The 20,799-nt window shown below is 37.5% G+C and overlaps 1 protein-coding gene across 1 annotated transcript; it reads right to left on the bottom strand.

Moving 5' to 3' along the window:
- Nucleotides 1-537: 537 nt before the first annotated feature.
- Nucleotides 538-19,338, bottom strand: LOC146512792 (integrin alpha-M-like). The gene is made up of 30 exons (XM_085170790.1): nucleotides 19,187-19,338; nucleotides 15,329-15,431; nucleotides 15,049-15,152; nucleotides 14,582-14,652; nucleotides 14,252-14,366; nucleotides 13,841-13,968; nucleotides 13,599-13,744; nucleotides 13,016-13,166; nucleotides 12,073-12,223; nucleotides 11,559-11,632; nucleotides 11,269-11,389; nucleotides 11,041-11,180; nucleotides 10,799-10,945; nucleotides 10,495-10,707; nucleotides 10,271-10,404; nucleotides 9,461-9,603; nucleotides 9,204-9,358; nucleotides 8,965-9,090; nucleotides 7,834-7,907; nucleotides 5,369-5,510; nucleotides 5,182-5,280; nucleotides 4,993-5,072; nucleotides 4,822-4,908; nucleotides 4,658-4,727; nucleotides 2,082-2,180; nucleotides 1,883-1,963; nucleotides 1,649-1,759; nucleotides 1,449-1,562; nucleotides 1,260-1,370; nucleotides 538-1,087 (listed from the first exon to the last, which is right to left on the bottom strand). The coding sequence occupies exons 1-30, from the start codon at nucleotides 19,221-19,223 to the stop codon at nucleotides 989-991; spliced, it is 3,426 nt and encodes a 1,141-aa protein (XP_085026916.1). The 5' UTR covers nucleotides 19,224-19,338; the 3' UTR covers nucleotides 538-988.
- Nucleotides 19,339-20,799: the final 1,461 nt, after the last annotated feature.

Here is a 20,799-nt window from a genome sequence, read left to right as displayed (position 1 = left end):
CAGGCGGAAACTTTTGTCCACAGTTGCTCTGCTTCCACGTCTGCAATGTTGTTGTTTCGAATTGCTGTTTCTGTGTATCAGGGCTGGGTCTGCGACACAGTATTTTGAGTTCATTTTGTATTTTTAATTTCTTATATTATATTGAAAATATGTTAGTCTTGTGTTGGTATTATCAGTTAGGATATAGCTGAGTGCTATTCTAGTTTAGGTTTTCATCTACGCCCCTTTGTGTGAGTCTGTTCTTGTCCTCTGTGTCAGTATGACTTGTATTTCTTGTCTGTGTGTTTCATGTTATCAAGCCCGTGTTGTTATGTCTACGTCTCTCCATGTTTTCTGTAAGTATTTCCTTACCTGGATGATTGACCGCGCATCAAAGACAACATGACAATATGTTGTATAAAAATGATTTTTTTTAATAAACTTATGATACGAGTATATGGTTAATCTAAACTGCTGTTATCTTTCTAATTATAACTTAATCATATGAAACCAAAAAGAAAATATTTTTTTACATATTGCAAATAACAAACACTGGCGTATGAGAAATATTTTTTATACAAAGTCACATCACAGAGCTAAAACATTGCATACCCTGTCCATTCTTTCTCAACAAAGCAAGTCACATTTCACAAGTTCAGTTTTTTAAAGCAAGCAAAGTGTTTTTTAACTATATCTATTGAATTTGATAAGTTTTACAGTACATAATGGCATGACAATTAGTTTCACTGTACAATGTTTGCAGTAATTTAAATTGAAAGGTGAGCAGAAGGATGCCTCAAAAAATATAGTATTGTGACCCTGTTTTCAGGGTCTTGACCTCAAGTGAGGAAACTGAATGAGTGATATTTGACACAGCAAGCTGTTTATTATTCGATCAATCAAATGTAGTAGAATGGACATTTGTACCTACCATGTTCACTCCTAAAACTATCCAGAGGGTCTATAGATTTCATATAAATTAAATGTACAACTACATATGTGATCTTTTTTACTCTGCTAGGGTTGCGCCTGCATCAGTCCCAGGACTCGGACCATCTGCAGCATTTTCATTTATCATCTGTTTGTATTTGCTCTTGAAGAATCCAGCCTAGGAGTGAAAAAAAACCCACACATAAATGTAACAATCATGCATTAAAAATGAATGAAAATAACCAAGGTATATGAGTAAATATAATAACCTTTAAACTATTTTCAACAGGATATGTTCTCTAAAACCTTTATAACTGATTAGTTGAAAAAGTGTAAGAAGAGTCTTTCACCTTATACAGGCCAGCTGTGAGTAAGGCCAGAAAAGCCAACCCTCCCAGACATCCTCCGACGATCTCTTTGGTGAAATCTGGCTCAGGGTAAACCTCTACCTCTGCCTCAATCTGAGAGATGAAGTGACAGGATGTTGATACCAATGAAACTCTTAATAACTCAAACTAGGGAAAATAATGTGTACACACCTTGCGAACAGGAGAACTGTTGTCAGACCCTGTTGAAAAGTAGATGTACTGGGTTTTGTCGTACTCCAGACTGACTGTGCTGGTCAAGAGGTATTTAGCAGATTGAAGTCCAATCTAAGAAAAAATGTAAAGCTTAAAGATTTAACAGTTGTAAAAAAAAAAAAAAATCTTTCATTTAACCCCAAAACCCCTCCAGTTACCTGCTGTATCCATCGTGAACTAATGTTGGCAGAGATTTTGTACGTCATACTCTGCAGTCTTTCCAGGAATATGTTGCACTTGAACACTCTGCACGTGGCTACAGAGCAGTCCTGTGATTTTAAGAAGAGAAGATGCAACACAAGCTGTGAGCCAGTGTAATGTGATTTTTGTTTGTTTGTTTAAATCTACAATTAGGTTAAATTTGAACAGGTAAAGTGCAGATGCATACTTACCACCACTTTATCCTTTTGTATCTTTGTAACAAAATCTCTGAGGCTTGGTTCTTCGTCATTTCCTTTCTGACAATCTGGAATCTGAAATACTTTTGATTTAAGTTTTATTGGTCTTAATTTTACCATATGCATCCATTCAAAATAAAGTTTAAGCTATTTGTAGTTTCAGCAGCTAAAACATATATTACATAAATATTACCTGTAGGCTGCTCAAATCCACCCAAATGTCTTTTTCACCAAGCTTCACTGGAACCCTGATCACCACAGTGAAATTAAGGGCTCTGATATCATTTGTTACCTAAATGAATGAAGAAAAGGACAAAATGAATTAGAGTTAGGTCTAAATCATACAATAAACTTTTAAAGAGGATAGAAGTTATAGTCTAAGGAGCTTGGAAAGAAAAGCGTCTGGACTTCTTTGAGTTGCTTGAAGACGTTTCACCTCTCATCCGAGAAGCTTCTTCAGTTCTAAGGTCAAAAGGTGGAGAGTCCCAGATTTAAACCCCGTGGGAGTTTCCCCCCAAAGAGGGACAAAGGACCCCCTGATGATCCTCTACCTAATCACATGAGCCAAGGTGTGAAAGCGGGTGTGGGTCACAATCAGCCAGGGTTTTGGGTGAGCTCATTGTGAAACCTGGCCCCAACCTATCATGTGATTTCCTGAGGTCAGATGGCCCAAGATGTGAGTGGGCGTTAAGGCATCTGGGAAGGGATTTCAAAACTGGATTACAGATGGCAGACAGTTGGTGTCGTAAACCACCGCCTCTGTTCAAAGATGGTCGCTCATAGTGGACATAAATTGCTTCTTTCACTCCTCTTTCAAACCATCTGTCCTCTCTGTCCAAAATGTGAACGTTGGCATCCTCAAAAGAGTGACTTTTGTCCTTTAGATGCAGATGGACTGCTGAGTCTTGTCCTGTGGAGGTCGCTCTTCTATGTTGTGCCATGCGCTTGTGAAGTGGCTGTTTGGTCTCTCCGATGTAGAGGTCTGGGCATTCCTCGTGTACTGTAAGCATACACCACATTTTTAAGTTTGTGTTTAGGAGTTTTGTCTTTCAGGTGAACCAGTTTCTCTCTGAGTGTGTTGCTGGGTCTGAAATACACTGGGATGTCGTGCTTGGAGAAAACTCTCCTGAGTTTCTCTGATACACCGGCTACATAGGGGATGACAATGTTGTTGCGTCTGTCTTTCTTATCCTCCCTCGCTGGTGTCTGATCATCTTTTGGTCGCTCACAGTGGACGTAAATGGCTTCTTTCACTCCTCTTTCAAACCATCTGTCTTCTCTGTTCAAAATGTGAAGGTTGGCATCCTCGAAAGAGTGACCTTAGTCCTTTAGATGCAGATGAACAAGTAAGTACGTTTCTGGACCGACAAGGACCCAGATGAAACCATGGTGTCCTTTGATGTAGTCTCCCTCTTCACTTACATACCCATCACAGAGGCAGTGGAGACTGTCAGAAAACGACTACAAGAAGACAGCTCCTTAGAAGACAGGACCAACTTCACACCCAATCAGATTTGCACACTGTTAGACCTCTGCCTCACCACTACATATTTCAAATACAACGAGGATTTCTACGACAAAAACATGGCTGTGCCATGGGCTCCCCCATGTCATCTATTGTAGCCAACCTTTACATGGAGGAAGTGTTTCCACTTCCTCCATGTAAAGGTTGGCTACAAAAGGCTCTTGGCTCTTTTAAAGAGAGAGTACCCAGCCACTGGTACAGATATGTAGACGACACCTGGGTCAAAATCAAAAGACAAGAAGTGGAATCCTTTACTGCGCACGTGGATAAAAACATCAAGTTCACCAGGGAAGACACAAAGGACAACTGTTTGCCTTTCCTGGACTGCACTGTGCACATTGAAGAGAATGGCAACCTCAACATTGAAGTTTACCGGAAGCCCACACACACAGGCCAGTACCTCCTCTTTGACTCCCATCACCCTCTGGAACACAAACTTGGGGTAATTAGGACCCTACACCACCGGGCAAAACATGTTCCCTCTAAGCTTGAAGGGAAAAAGAAGGACACACACATGTAAAGGAAGCACTTAAAACATGCAGTTATCCTAATTGGGCGTTTATAAAGTCAGCAAAGATGCACAGAAAAGAAGATCAGACACCAGCGAGGGAGGATAAGAAAGACAGACGCAACAACATTGTCATCCCCTATGTAGCCGGTGTATCAGAGAAACTCAGGAGAGTTTTCTCCAAGCACGACATCCCAGTGTACTTCAGACCCAGCAACACAATCAGACAGAAACTGGTTCACCCGAAAGACAAAACTCCTAAACACAAAGTTAACAATGTGGTGTATGCTGTACAGACCAGCAGGAGAGAGGCCAAACAGCCACTTCACAAGCGCATGGCACAACATAGAAGAGCCACCTCCACAGGACAAGACTCAGAAGTCCATCTGCATCTAAAGGACAAAGGTCACATGATAGGGTGGGGCCAGGTTTCACAATGAGCTCACCCAAAACCCTGGCTGATTGTGACCCACACCCGCTTTCACACCTTGGCTCATGTGATTAGGTAGAGGATCATCAGGGGGTCCTTTGTCCCTCTTTGGGGGGAATCTCCCACGGGGTTTAAATCTGGGACTCTCCACCTTTTGACCTTAGAACTGAAGAAGCTTCTCGGATGAGAGGTGAAACGTCTTCAAGCAACTCAAAGAAGTCCAGACGCTTTTCTTTCCAAGCTCCTTAGACTACGATGACCTGGATGACTGAGAACCTTCATAGACAGATAGAAGTTATATTTTACCTTAACTGACTGTTGGACTGGTTTCTTCAAATCGTTCTTCCCAAATGTGAAATTGTTATAGCTGAGTGAGCTAAACAGACATATTTTGAGGTTTAAATATACATTATGTAATAGAACATTTGTTACTGTGTGATTTCTTTTGTTACAAACATAACAACAAATACCTTTTAAATGTCATAAAAATGCTGTATTTTACATCAATCGATTTCTTTTTGTAGAGTTCACTTGTAGTGGCATGCTCCTGATTTCCACTGAAAGAGAAAAGAAAAAAAATCTGTTCTGTATCTGTGGTGCTGTTGCATAAATTAAGAGTATCTATACCAAAGCAACAGTACCTGGTGGCATTTGCAGTGACAAAGATCTTCCTCTCAAGTTGACTATTGGTTTCAATCCCATAGGAGACAATTAAGGAAGCCTTAATTGAATGAGAGAAATGAGTGACTTCCCTTTGTCTTTAAATTGTGCAAAAGTCAGAAAAAAGAAAGAGATGTTCTGTACAATACAATTAAAAAAAAGAAACAAACCCCAGTTTTGCTCTTGAAAATTGGCTTGTCAATAGTGCAGTCTGTCCTTCCTCGGGATAAACCATCTTCACTGTCCACGGAGTTGCACTCAATTCGTCCCTTTATTAGGAATAAAATGACTGCTGAATGGATTGGGAGAGCAGCAGATCAGTGATGAACTAAAACAGACTTGATCCTGATGCCTTACCTGCTGACCCGTGAACTTCCTGTAGGAGAGTCCAGCTGGGTACGTGAGAATAACACGGCTGTTGTAGGAGTTTTCTCCTCTGTTCTCCACTGTGACTGTGACATTCAAAAGCTCTTCAATACCCACTTTAACCTCTGAGGATCTGACAGAGTACAAAGCCTAATGAGAACAAGGCAAAACAAGACAAGACTAGAAGCATACTAATGTCAAAGTATTCCAAATGTAATGCACTTTGAGCTTTGATAAACCATGTTATTTTTCAGCTCAAACAGTAAGGTAAATGGCTTTGCTAAGATACTGATGCTAAAAGTGAAAAAAAAAAAAACCATTTGTCCCTTCTTACTGAGTTAACATTCTAATACTTGCTGGTTCCCATATGGAAAAGAAATAGAAAAAAACTTATGAAAGACTTTCATCAGATGTGGCCTACTTCATATAGTGAATCATAAAAGGCTTATATGATTTACTCATGAAAGTGGACACTTTCATATATTGTTTTAGTAAGTATCCAAAACATACAAGTTTCATTTATATAATTTTTCTAGGGATCTTTCACTCTTGTATGCTTTTCATACAAGTTTCACACAAGACAGATATAAATTGTATAAGATTTATATACATTCTCAGTGACCGTCTTATTGCTGTCTGTCCTCCCGAATCCACCTCATATGGAAAAGGTATATATAAATTTTATAAATTTGTATCTGTCTTGTGAGAAACTTGTATGAAAAGCATACAAGAGTGAAAACAGATATAAGATCCCTAGAAAAATTATATAAACGAAACTTGTATGTTTTGGATACTTACTAAAACAATATATGAAAGTAATGAGAAAGTGGCCACTTTCATTAGTAAATCATATAAGCCTTTTATGATTCACTATATGAAGTACGCCGCATCTTATGCAAGTCTTTTATACGTTTTTTTCTATTTCTTTTCCATATGGGTAGCACAAAAAACAACAGTGTCATCAGTTTCAAAAATATTAATAATGGTTGTATAAGGACAAGTTAAGTGACATTAAGTACAACTTGCAAATAACAACACATTTGTAGAAAACAAGACGCACAAGCAAAGCTTAAGTTTTGTACAGTGGGATGCAAAAGTTTGGGCAACCTTGTTAATAGTCATTATTTTCCTGTATAAATCGTTGGTTGTTACAATAAAAAATGTCAGTTAAATATACCATATAGGAGACACACACAGTGATATTTGAGAAGTGAAATGAAGTTTATTGGATTTACAGAAAGTGTGCAATAATTGTTTAAACAAAATCAGGCAGGTGTATACATTTGGGCACTGTTGTCATTTTATTGATTCCAAAACCTTTGAGACTAATTATTGGAACTCAACTTGCCTTGGTAAGCTCAGTGACCCCTGACCTACATACACAGGTGAATCCAATAATGAGAAAGAGTATTTAAGGGGGTCAATTGTAAGTGTCTGTATGTGTAAGTGTTTTCTCTGCCCACAGCACAAACAGAGCCGCTTGAGGTATGCTAAAGCACAGTTGGACAAGCCAGCTTCATTCTGGAATAAGGTGCTGTGGACTGATGAAACTAAAATTGAGTTATTTGGGCATAACAAGGGGCGTTTTGCATGGAGGAAAAAGAACACAGCAGAAAAACACCTGCTACCTACAGTAAAATATGGTGGTGGTTCCATCATGCTGTGGGGCTGTGTGGCCAGTGCAGGGACTGGGAATCTTGTCAAAGTTGAGGGATACATGGATTCCACTCAGTATCAGCAGATTCTGGAGACCAATGTCCAGGAATCAGTGACAAAGCTGAAGCTGCGCCGGGGCTGGATCTTTCAACAAGACAACGACCCGAAACACTGCTCAAAATCCACTAAGACATTATTCATGCAGAAGAACAAGTAATCCAAGTTCCGGTTGCGCCGTAAGATGGCCGCACCGACGAGAGCTCCCAGTCATCTCATCAAAAAACTGAAGTACAACGTTCTGGAACGGCCATCTCAGTCCCCAGACCTGAATATTATTGAAAATCCGTGGTGTGAGTTAAAGAGAGCTGTCCATGCTCGGAAGCCATCAAACCTGAATGAACTAGAGATGTTTTGTAAAGAGGAATGGTCCAAAATACCTTCAACCTCAATCCAGACTCTCATTGGAACCTACAGGAAGCGTTTAGAGGCTGTAATTTCTGCAAAAGGCGGATCTACTAAATGTTGATTTAATTTCTTTCTTTTTTTTTGTGGTTTTGGAATCAATAAAATGACAACAGTGCCCAAATGTATACACCTGCCTGATTTTGTTTAAACAATTATTGCACACTTTCTGTAAATCCAATAAACTTCATTTCACTTCTCAAATATCACTGTGTGTGTCTCCTATATGATATATTTAACTGACATTTTTATTGTAACAACCAACGATTTATACAGGAAAATAATGACTATTAACAGGGTTGCCCAAACCTTTGCATCCCCCTGTAACAGTGACTCACCTGGTGAAGTTGAAATCCACTTTCAGGTTATCAACGCATTTGTTGTCAGTGCCGCAGTTGATCTCAAACCCTAACTGTGGAAGAGCATGATGGAAAAGTACACATAAATTATTTAAAGACTAAATAAGTGGTTTTATGGTGATCCAATGTGCTACCACATGTAGGTCTACAGGCAAAAAAAACAACAAAATAAAACTTTACAAAGACAGAAAATAGAAGTTAATATATACACACAAAAAAACACAGTTAATAACTGCAACCCTGCACAAATTAAAAGGACTTTGAGTCTTTTTGAATGTAAACACAGAGCCATAGTAACAGAAATCCCCTTTAGCACACTTCTAATCTAATTGTGGGAACAGTTCAAGAAGCTGCACTTGATCTGATGTGAGGTTTTTTGAGAGACTGGGGAAGCAGTTATACTGGAGGATAAAAAAAACGAGAGTTTTATGAACCAAAAGAAGGATTTTTATTTTTATTTTTATTTATAAAGAATGAGAGCATGATGGTAAAGTGTAAAATGCATCATGGACAGAAACAACTGCATTATGCTGCTAACACAACTTCAGCTCTTTGCAATCACCTGCACAGACAACATGCTGACGCTAAGCTAGCCAAGTACTCAGAGTGATGTTAGCTGAGTGAATGTTGACCTCAGGCCAGCAGCCAGACCCTGAAGTTCAACATGTAACAAACTGATAAGGTGTCAGTCTGTATCCCCTGCTTCTACCTGTTCATGTTTCTAAAGTAGAATCACCGTGGCAATCGCTTGAAAGTCTCTTTTTGCAGGGTTTCATATTTGCTTTTTGCTGTCAGCTTTGTATTCATACATAAATACTAAGAGGAAAGTCATATGTGTGACTCAAAAACACATTTTTTTCTATTTGATGTTTATTTCTGAACAGGCAGAAGGTCTTCATGGGCTCAGCTTTAAACATGCCGTCACTGCACTAATGGTGACTCATTTACTTCAAGTACTTGCGCAAAAGTTGCTCAAAGAAGTATCAGTCAGTTGCATGCCTACAATAAAATTGATTCAGTAAAGGTAAGGGCAAACCTAAAAGTTTCTCATAACTTCATAAAGACTAGCCTCAGTTGGTCAGCTAATAGGGTTTACTAAAGTTTACTTACAGGATGAATGGTTGTTGTTTGGGCCTGCGGGGCAAGACTTGGACTGAGGTTGGTGTTTGAGGCCAAACTATTAAACGTGAATTTGAGCTCATTGGAAAGTTGGTTGAGAAAGTCATCGGGGCAAGCCTGCAAGAAGAGGTTTAGATTCAATGTTGGAGGAGTCTTAAAAGTAAAATTAATTAAACAAAATCTTAAGTTTAATGACTTTTAAGGATTTTAAGATTGTTATTAGATCTTACCTCAATGAGGAATTTTACAGTTGAACATTGTTTTATTCCTAAGTCAACAGTAACTGATCCAGACTGCTCTTGTTGTTTCCCACTGGTGTAAGCTCGGTTGTTTGGAGGCTTCCGAGTGGCATCCAGTGTTATAGTGTAATCAATCCTCGCTCGAGCTAAAATAGAGAAATAGAATTTGATTTTAATGTTGCAAGTTTAAATACATTAAAAATAAAATGATGTGCAGTAATTGAGAAAAAGAGAGAAGGATGATTAACCTGTGTCGACTGTAGACACTCTGGTCATATTAAAGCAGATAAGAGCTGTGTTCTCCGATGGTTTTGAGCAGTTTACATTCTGTGTAGGGATTTTGTTTGGGCTAAACGATACCTCAGCTCTCACCATTACTATGGGTCTTGATCTGGAAAGTAAGAAAATACATGTGAACGGCATGGCAGATGGCTGCCCCTGCCTGAGCCGTGTTCAGACAGAGGTTTCTTCCTGTTAAAGGGGAGAATTTCCGTTTTGAAAGAGAACTTTTGATTTTATCTAATTCTCTGTGTTAAGCTGTGTGAAAGGGAAAATATGGACCTGAGAAATGATATCTAAACTGAAAAGGCAGCTTTAATGCTGAATACTTTCAAAAAAAAAAAAAAAAAAAAGCAAGGGATTCAAAACCAGAAATCATAGGATTTATTTAGAGGGAAGATGCAACAAGGAACAGAGGGAGACTCAGACAGTATAAAACATCAGATAATGATGGAGATAGGAAACAATGAAACAAAACACAACTGAAAATAATAAACTAATAAATAAGTAGAGAGGTAAGAGAGGTAAGTATGAGTATAAACGGAAACACTGGGGCGCACTAGAAAGTCAGAAACTAAAAACTTAATAAAAATTGAAGAAGGTCTAAATCATACCCCAAACCCCCCAAAAAAGAAATGCTGTAAATTATTGTTAATGATTTGTGTAATAATTGAACATAAATCATTAAAGCTTTTAATAAAATATATTTGTAAATGTGCCAGACTTATAATATTTAACTTTAGAATGTACCTAAATATTTGACCATTACCTGGACTTACCTCAGTAAGGCAACTGTGCCCTTTGAACCCACCGCTAAGTCAAGCAGTCCATCACCACTCTGATCAAAAGATGACTGACTGATTGTCAGGCCAAAGAACTTCAGTCCTGACTGGACCTCAGAGCCAGTAATTCTCTGTACATATTTTAATCAAATTTTGAAAAATATTGACTTTACTTGATAATTGAGGTTAGTCATCATTGTGAGTTCTTTGATGTTGTGTACCTGTGAGTAAGTAGGACTGATTCTTCCTCTTCCTTCGCCATTAAATATGTAGATGCTGCCTTCACCATTATTCTCCAAAGGTGCTCCAACTGCCAAATCCCTGAATCCATCTCCATTTAGATCAGGCAGTACAGCAAGAGAAGAGCCGAACCTTCCTTTGACAGCTGCATGTCCTCTTAGTACTAAAGGATCATCAAAATTACACTCCACAAACTGAAAGGAGGAGAGTGAATACTTTATGATCAATAACAATTTGAAAAATAAACCAATTAATTTAACTGAAGTAAATAAAACCGTGATTTACCAAACCAGTTAGTCTGCAAACATAAACTCTTCCCTCTCTATCAGGCTCCATGTACATTGGGGCTGATATGAAGATTAGATCAGTGATGTCATCGTTATTTATGTCCATGGTACACACCTCTGCCCCGAAATATTCACCAGTCTGATACTGTGTAAGGAAGATATTATTATTTTTGTATCTGAGATAATAATTTCTATGGAAATTATAATTTAATTCATATCTGTCTTGCTACAAATGCATACTTGTGATGAAAAGGGCTCAATCGTTTGGTTTTTCAAGTTTTCTCTGTTAACAGCGACCACAACTCCTCTGTGTTTATATCTTGGAGCACCAACAACTGTCAGAGAGCCATACCGGGATTTAGCAATCGCCATGGAGTAACCTAGAATTTAGGTTTTCAAAAGGAGATGACAGATTAAGATTCCTGATTCCTCCTTTTAAATTATGTCTGTTTTGCAAACTATTCTCACCAAGATAACTGTCAGGCTCCAAAGACACATCCTCATATGTTTTCAGCTTCTGGCCTCCTGTTGTGTATTGCACGTAGCCTCCCCTCCACTGGTTTGCACCAACAATAGACGTCTGAATTCCCTACAGTGCAGACAAATAAACATTTTATATACAATTTATTTTGCATTTAAAATCTGGACTGTGTTTAAACTGTATTTGCCATTAGAACTTAAAAACTGCCAAAAAGGCACATGTGAATCTTTCTTTCTATGACTAGACTGTCTGGTGAGTTTCAGGTAGTTTTAATTACCTCAGGCACAATAACTGCACTGAATCCCTCTTGAGACATTTCCATTTCCAGTGACTCTCCACTGCTTTGAGATCCTGTAACAGAAAAATAAATGAGAAGGTAAAAGAGAGACACGATGAGTCAAATTGAATTTGAAGATTCATTTTTTTATTATGCTTCAAGTAATTATTAAAAAAAAATTACAGTTTATTTTAAAACTACTCAACATTTATTGCTCATTTCACAAAATGTAAAGTTACATTTGATTTTACATGTGACTTTACTGAATACAGTACAATAAAGTTAATACAATGTACTAATTTTAGTTTTTTCTTATTGTAGCAGTTTACACAACAAATGAAAGTTAACTGCTTCAATTCCAGAAGGACACAGATCCTCATAACGAATGTGAAAAAAAATCCCTTGTGAATAAGTGAGCGGCTGAAAGTAGCATTTATTACAGTGCAATTATTTAAATTTTTGAAAAATTTACAGGAATTTTAACAAAGTTGCAACAATAAATTTATGTTTGTACCTTCAATTGAGAAAATTTTGTCCTGCAGATTCTGTCTTATTACTTCAAGTGCATTGAAGTTTTCCACTTGAAAGACGTGTTTGTTTGAGGGAGACGATGCAATGGTGTCCAGTTCTCTTCTGGCATCAGGTTTATTAAATGCATTCCCCACCTACGATTGTTGACAAACATGTTTGAGTCGTCATACTATGCAAAATTATTTGCTCACTTTATTAAAATACATTCGTTAAACTTCACTTGATTTACAAACAGGTTTAGAACCTAAATCCATGATAACATTTATGTCATGCTATAAAATAGTTTTTACACATATTTTTTCCTCTACTAGCTGTATTAGTATTACACACATATCTCATGTTTCCATCAGTAATTCAGCTTTTATTTAAGAGACTTCATTTAAATTTTACATGGTCAGTGAGTCTGGCTTTGATTTAAATAAATGCACTACATGTACATTATATGGTGCATATACAAATGTGTGGCCAGCATGTAACTAAATCTCTTAATCTTTGAATTCGGGTGTTTTCAGTCATATTACTACAGGCATAAAAAATGCAATCCCTTAGCCATGCAGTCTGAATTTACAAATATTTGTGAATGAGTGAGTCATTCTAAAGAGCTCACTGAATTTAAGTGTAGTACTGTAATATGATCGCACTGCTGCAACAAGTCACCAAATTTTATTTGGTCTGCCTGTATATTCCATGATTGACTTTAAGTGGTATTATTCCAAAGTGGAAACATTTAGACAAAAACTGTGCGACGGGAATTTCATAACATTGGTTTCTATGGCCAAGCAACTTCAGGAGCTGTAGTGAGTGAGTGGTTCAGGATTTTTCTCCCTATAGTGCAGCATAATGTGACTGTAGTGTGACAACTGAATAAAACTCATTATTACTATAAAACTCAACATACTGCAGGTTTAAATAATGGAAGTACTTACCCCAATAGCAAATCGAACAATGTTTTTACTCTCTGCTAGCTGTGCTGCACCTCCCAGATCGGCCCGATCATGAGATTGTCCATCAGTAATTACTATCAAGACCTTCTTCACATTTTGTCTGGAACGACTTTGTGGTGTGAAAACATTGTTCCTGTCAAATTAAAAAAAAAAATCTCATTTTAAAATATTGTTTTACAATTGATCTTGTAAATTATACACAATCAGGTAAACCGCATTATTATTATTTCTGCATGTCATTCTCTTTGGCAATTTTTTAAACTTTTGCACAGATCAACGTTATACAAGTTTGTTTGTTTGCTTGTTTGCTTGTTTGGGATTTTTTTTGCTTGTTTTTTCAAATTAAACTCAGCAAATATTTGAATTTAGCCTTAGTTGGGGCCATATCATCTTCTCAGTAGAAGATGACACTCTGAAGCACAAGTTTGTGTACAGTGTGTCTTTTAAAAGGCTTCCCTCAGTCATACAGTCCACACAGTACTTAATGTGATCAGATTTATGGAAAAAAAATCAACTGGACAATAATGTAACTGCACTTCTTCACTATTATAACTGCATTATTTACACAACATGTCTGATGGCCTTGGCGGTGTAAGTATTTCCTCTCTGTTGACTGATGTCATTGATGTCAGTCTCCACTGATCCAGATGAGGAAAATTTCTTAAAGTAAAAGTGAACCTCAGGTGAAGTAGAGAACTGGGAAACAGAAAACTGAAAAAGAGAGAAAAAATACTTAATAGAAATAAAAATGTAGCTATTTTATGTCTTTGTCATGATTTTACTGACAGAGGGACAACAGTTGCTCACCTGTGTGTCACTTGAGAGAAATGACTTGATTAGATCTTTCACAAATTTCTTCATTGTTTGAAAATCAATATTATATACACTGCCTGAACCATCCAACAGAAAGGCGATGTCTGCTTGTGTTCTACACTCTGTCAAAGAGATGGATTCAGAATTATGTTTTTTTAAACTCATATCATGCAAGCAAAAGGATTTTGTACCTTGGTAAAGGGTCAGTGAATACCACACATTTAAACATAGTCCCTTTAAAGTGTCCCCTTAGAACATTTTAGACGGCATCACTAACTGTAATCACGCACCAGGAGTAATGGTGTGTGTGTGTGTGTGTGCGTGTGTGTGTGTGTGTGTGTGTGTGTGTGTGTGTTTAAGAGAGAGACAGACAGAGACAGAGAGGCAAAGACCATTTACTGTTACCTTGAATAGAAGAAGGTACGGGTGGTCTGATCCTATTATAACGGTCCAACTGAAAGCACACACCGTTGTACATGGTGATACTTCTGCAGTCCTTTGGAATGGTTGGACCACACACCTGAGAGGAGACAAAGCCAAGAGGCCATAATACAGCAGGTTGAGTATTTTTTGTCACTTAAAGAATTATTAATTAGAAGTTCCTACACAACTCTTTAAAATCTGCTGACTTTTAGTCTGTTTAAAGAAGAGAGAGAGAGGCAGAGAGATAGAGAGATATAGGGATAGATATAGAGAGATACAATCACTGGTAATGTCTGCAGTTAAGTAACTCACCACACTGTTTTGTGCTGTCGGATCACTTTTCATTGTCAAACCAAGCGACATGTTCACTGCAAAATCTGGTGCTGTATTGAAACCATTACAAATGTGTTAAAACACTCCTAAAATACACTTTGTGGAAGGAAGAAAACAATATTCAAATTGAGAACTACAAAGTGCCACAATTCATGATTTGGCATGATAACTATTTTCAAAATGAATGAATGCAAAACAAAACTCAGTTTTACTTTTCTTCATCACTATTGTCAAAATTTAAGAATTGTTTTCTTGTTTTTATCATCAGTTGGAAAGTTTATTTCATTTTTAAGGCTGAACGTTACATACTAAGATATCTAATATGGAAATCTACTGTAACTGTGATTTGATTTAAACAAATGTATGCGACAGGATCTATGGATATCTATTTTTATGGCAAAATACTATCTGAGTTTTAGCACATTTAGAAATGAATGGTTACCTACTTTGAAATTGTAAATCTTGGCAGTTTTGGGGAGAAGTGGTGCACCTGTATATTTTCCCTCTTCCATTTTGTGAATACTGTTCCAGTGGAGCACTGACGAGCAAACTAACAAAATAAATCCAGTCAATCATGTAAGTCTAGAAAGCAAACTCTAATTAAATAAACTCCATATGTCCATATAGCATAACAGAGATGGTAAATAAATAAAAAATAAATAGCAGTAATGTTAAACATGCAGCTGTAAACCGGCTATCAACATAACAATGCATGTCCTGACTTACTCTGATTGTCTCTGCACCACCTGGTAGCCAAAACCAGCAGCAGAGTTACTCAGGGTCTTCCAAGCCACGGGATCAATATTGAAACAAAGTGCAGCATTTAACACTGAGAATTAAAGAATTAAGAAGGACATTAGTAATTTTATTTAAAGCCACTGTAAAGGATGATAATGTGGTTATAGGCCTCTAATTATCATCACACATAGGAAACTGTAAATAGTATATGAGTATACATGTATAATATATCAGTTTCCAAAAGTTGATTCTGTTCATCTGGACGTAGCGTTTTCTGGGAGAAACGTTTCGTCACTCATCCAAGTGACTTCTTCAGTCAAGCTCAGGTCTGAGAGTATTACAAGCTACATGCGTATATATACATACATATATATATATATGATATACGTCACACACACAATTTCGATCAAAACACTCTGCTTAGTTTCACTTTCTGTCTGCGTGCTTCCTGTTCTCTGCAAAAGCATGCAGTTTCCTGTCAGTACTTGGCTCAGATTCTACTCAGAGTTGGCCCTTTTTAGACTGGAAGCAAACTATATTAAAACAAGTAACAATAAACACTAAATAAGCACAAACAATATATTAATTTCGTGACATTGCGTTCATTTGTATCTATTTTTATAACCATAAGTTTATGTTGTTACCACTAGAGAGCACCAAAGCCAGACATTTTAAAATTCTGCACACTGTGGCTCAGAACAATTTTCCCCATAAAAATTTACATTTAAATTTCGCTGTAGTTAAATATTTTCTGACATAATCATTCTATAGTGAAAATCTACAACCACACATAACAAAGTCTTTGTTTAAAAAAAAGGAACACCTAAACTGTCCTGTTGTTTATATTTGTTACAAAAACAAAGCCTTCCTTTTTTGGGCATGATAAGAACAGTCAGTATGACATCATGTAGCACTGTTGCTTGTTCAACAATGACAGCTTCATAATGTCTTAGTTTCCAGAAATATAAAGTTATCTAATACTCTACCTCATCAGCATGACACTCTCAACTTGTTTTTTGTGGCTTTCAAAGGAATAAAGAAAAAACTTGTGATATACGCTACTATTCAAAAGTCTGGACACACCTTGTCATTTAGTGGTTTGTCTTTATTTTTTGGTCCTTTCTACACTGTAGATACATACTGAAGACATCAAATACAGTAAGTAAGGCATATGGAATCATGTAGCAAAGAAAAAAATATATAACTCTAAATATATCTTATTTTTTAGATTCCTGAAAGCAGCCACCCTTTGCTTTGTTGACAGCACTGCAAACACTTGGCCTTCCCTTAATGAGCTCACGATGTAGTCACCTGAAATGGTTTTCACTTCACAGCTGTGCCTTTTCAGGATCACTTGTTGAATTTCTTGCATGCTTAATGAGGTTGGGACCATCAGTTGTGTTGTGCAGAAGTCAGGTTAGCACAGAGCTGACAGCTCTATCTGACAACTGTTAAAATTCATATTATTGCAAGAACCAATCAGCTAAGTAAAGAGAAGCGACAGTCCATCATTACTTTAAGAACTGAAGGTCAGACAGTCTGGAAAATTGCTAAAACTTTGAAGGTGTCCCCAAGTCACCTCTGCTGCTGAGGATATGTCACACAGTGGAAATTTATATTTATCTTGTATATTGTTTTTATTATGATTTTTAGTGTTTATTTATGAGTGTCGTTTTATTTGCATGTTTTTATTTTGTGGCCTATCAGCTGTGTAAAGACCTTTTAAAAGCAGGCTAGCTGAGCACTGAAGGAGAGAGGCCCCAGACTGGAAGGTTAATGCTAGATGGCCAGCGGGACACGGCGACCCAGTCCTGACCTCATGGAACGGCAACAGTAGGAGACAACGCGTGTGATTGGCAGCAGGGCAGAGGTTTTACGGGTTTTAGAATTGTTTTATTTAGTTTTAGTAGACTGACAACGTTTAATTACGTACATTTTAAGGGTGTTTTTATTTGTGCTCCCTGGCCTAGTAATAAACTGTTTCTGATCAGACCTGCTTCATCTCTGTGCCCGTAGTATCTGACTCGCTTGCTCCCCCTTGTATTTTAAAGAATCTTTCTTTTTAGCACGACATTCTGGCACGGCCGCTTTAGTGTCCCCATTTGTTACAGATACAGACATCCAAATCACCAGCCTCAGAAATTGCAAGTGAACAGCACATCAGATTAGAGCCCAGATAAATGTCACACAGAGTTCCAGTAGCAGAAACATCTCTACATCAACTGTTCAGAGGACACTGTGTGAATCAGGCTTTTATGGTCAAATATCTGCTAAGAAACCACGACTAAGGAAAAGCAACAAGCAGAAGAGATTTGTTTGAGCCAAGAAACACAAGGAATGAACATAGTGGAAATCTGTGCTTTGGTCAGAGTCCAAATTTGAGATCTTTGGTTTCATCTGCTGTGTCTTTGTGCAACACAGAAAAGTTAAACGGATGGTCTCTACATGCATGGTTCTCACCATGAAGTGTAGAGGAGGAGGTTTGATGGTATGGGGATGTTTTGCTGTGATATTGTTGGGGATTTATTCGAAATTGAAGGCACATTGAACTAGCATGGCTACCAAAGCATCCTGCAGCAACGTGCCATCCCATTTGGTTTGCATTTAGTTGGATCTTTTTTTTTTCAACGGGTCAATGACCCCAAACACACCTCCAGGCTGTGTAACATCTATTTGACCAAGAAGAGTGATGGAGTGCTCCACTCGATAGCCTGGCGAGATGGTTTGGGATGAGATGGACCGCAGAGTGAAGGCAAAAGAACCAACAACTGCTCAGCATATCTGGGAACTCTTTCAAGGCTGTTGGAAAACCATTTCAGGTGACGACCTCATGAAGCTCATCAAGAGAATGCCAAGAGTGTGCAAAGTAGTAAAGAAAGCAAAGTGTGGTTGTTTTGAACAATCTAAACTATAAAACACATTTTGAGTTATTTCACACTTTTTTGTTAACCACATGATTCCATTTGTGTTCATTCATAGTTTTGATGACTTCATTGAGAATCTACAATGTAAACAGTAATTAAATGAGAAGGTGTGTCCACACTTTTGACTCATAGTGTTTTTCCCTCAGCCTTTGCTCTTTTTTCTTTTTTTATTAACATTTCTTCTTAATTTTTGCACAGAGATTAATTTATATTCTGTCATAAAATAAACAATAGCCAAAAGTAACAAAGGTGGATGCAGTGACAGAATATAAAAATATAAGAACATAAATCAAAGTATGATGTGACACTTATGTGAAAAGCTTCCAATTCTGTGTAGCACTGAATAAAACAATCAGATATGTAAAATAAACACATGAAATCATGTCCAGTTCTACTGTTTGCTTTTGATAAATAATGAAGAAGTTACTTTCTTCAGTATGACTATTTAGGAAACACTTTTTTCACTCAGTAAACATCAACAACAGAAAAACAAAACATTTGACCTTAGAACTGAAGAAGCCTCTCGGATGAGAGGTGAAACGTCTTCAAGTAACTTAAAGAAGTCCAGACGCTTTTCTTTGCAAGCTCCTTTGACTTTCCTTGCAAGCTCCTTTGACTTTAGTTTTGAAGGTATTTTTACAGTCAAACTAAGCTGATTGTAGAGTTCGCCAGGTAGTTTGATTCAGCAGTAATGAAATGTAAGTAAGGACATGATCCTTGCCAATGTAATTCTAAATGATATCTTTTCCCTTCTAATATGTCGTACCTGCTTTTTAATACCATAAGAAATATATAGTGTTTTTACTGAAAAATGTCATGGTGCTTTATTTAGTAGAAACACTAAAGTCATATTTTCACTTTTTGCATAAACTTATAATTAGAGGAAAAAAAGACAAATCCAAAATGCACAAAGTTGTCTTACCTGACAAGAATAGTGTAGTACTAATTATCCAGTTCATTGTGTTACTCCCATGAAAAACATAAATGACACATGAGTTCAGTATTACTTCTGCTGATAGTGTCAGAGAAGGAGATGAAAGCAAAATGCAGAAATCATGAGACAGTTGCTCCAATGTAAGAGGTTCATTTAGAGGAACTCTTAAGTAGGAGGAGCTACACTGACAGCACTGTCTGTGTGTTGCTACACCACACTGTGGTGGTATGGTTTAATGTGAATTAATCTCTTAATTTCAAATAAACAATAATAAAACTCACAGTAAACAGATTAGAGAGTTTATTAGTTTCTGGGTAACACAATATTTAGTGTAATTGTGAATATTATTTAAAATAAGAAATAGCAAAATAAAAACTCTCATATCTGTTCCTTTTTGCTGATGTGAAACTAAAGGTTTTGGTTAAAAAATGTTTATTGAGATTACAGTGTCAACTTCTTTTCATAGTACTCTGGTGAAAATTTTAAAAACATTTAAATTGAGTGTCTGTGCAACGCACCAAAGCATGGTTCAGAAAACCTTCTTCTTGAAAAGAAAGAATCTAAAAATAGAAAGTCCATTTCTCCTTTTCATCTGACTTCCTCTGAACTGTTTCATACTATCTGTGAGAAAATTTGCTAATGTGCCACTTTTGTAAGAGGCATGAGCTGGTCTCCAGGCCTGAATTAAATATGTACTCTTGAGCCAGTTGGCAATTGACAGTTTGTCTTGTAATCGGAAGGTTGCCGGTTCAAGCCCCGCCTCCGACAGTCTCGGTCGTTGTGTCCTTGGTCAAGAAAACTTCACCCGTTGCCTACTGGTGGTGGTCAGAGGGCCCGGTGGCGCCAGTGTCCGGTAGCCTCGGCTCTGTCAGTGCGCCCCAGGGTGGCTGTGGCTACAATGTAGCTTGCCATCACCAGTGTGTGAATGGGTGGATGACTGAATGTAGTGTAAAGCGCGTTGGGGTCCTTAGGGACTAAGTAAAGCGCTATACAAGTACAGGCCATTTACCATGTTCCCCCACCTCGCTGATGTGCACACATAACCAAAAGTGAAGCAATTTTAAATTACAATTTTATGTTCAGCACTACTTTGAGTATCTAAAAATAATGAATTTCTAAAACCTCACCTAAATGGTAGAGGAATAACCAGCTGTCTCTGGTTGTATGCTGAGGTGATCAGACTACAATCTACATGAAGTCATCCTCATTTGCGCCAACTTCCCACCAGTGTTAACATATCCAAGGTGCAACATTTCACATCTTTTCAAATGTTTGTTTTCTTTCATAAGCTATTTGAATGAGAGAAACTGAAACTGATGTGTGCACTAAAGCCTGACTCTGTGAATGTGCAACCTTTGCTAAGCCTGATGGTTAACCTGATTCTGAAAAACAGAGACTGACTGATGCAAGATGGTCTCCTGTTCACACTGTATACAGTGGGCATGTAGTGACTAGAGGTGGGGTTTTATAATCGATTTATCGATTAAAATCGATTCTGGCTTGGATTACGTATAATCGATTCATTAAAATCCTGAATCGATTTTTTAATACAAATTTATTATGCCCGAAATGCCAGAATCTCACAAAATTTCAACAACCAC

The sequence above is a fragment of the Neolamprologus multifasciatus genome, chromosome 8 (genome assembly GCF_963576455.1).
Source record: "Neolamprologus multifasciatus chromosome 8, fNeoMul1.2, whole genome shotgun sequence".
NCBI classification, from domain to species: Eukaryota; Metazoa; Chordata; class Actinopteri; order Cichliformes; family Cichlidae; genus Neolamprologus; species Neolamprologus multifasciatus.
Note: the sequence above shows the minus strand (reverse complement) of the source record. Positions and strands in the feature narration are given on the sequence as shown.

Bases quoted from the DNA above. Each gene is read 5' to 3' on its own strand.
- LOC146512792 (XM_085170790.1), bottom strand. From the start codon at position 19,223: ATGAACTGGATAATTAGTACTACACTATTCTTGTCAG. The intron at 9,091-9,203 runs GTAAGATCTAAT...CTCTTCTTGCAG, and splicing joins CTGTAAAATTCCTCATTGAG to GCTTGCCCCGATGACTTTCT. The intron at 1,371-1,448 runs GTGTGTACACAT...TTCATCTCTCAG, and splicing joins ACAGTTCTCCTGTTCGCAAG to ATTGAGGCAGAGGTAGAGGT.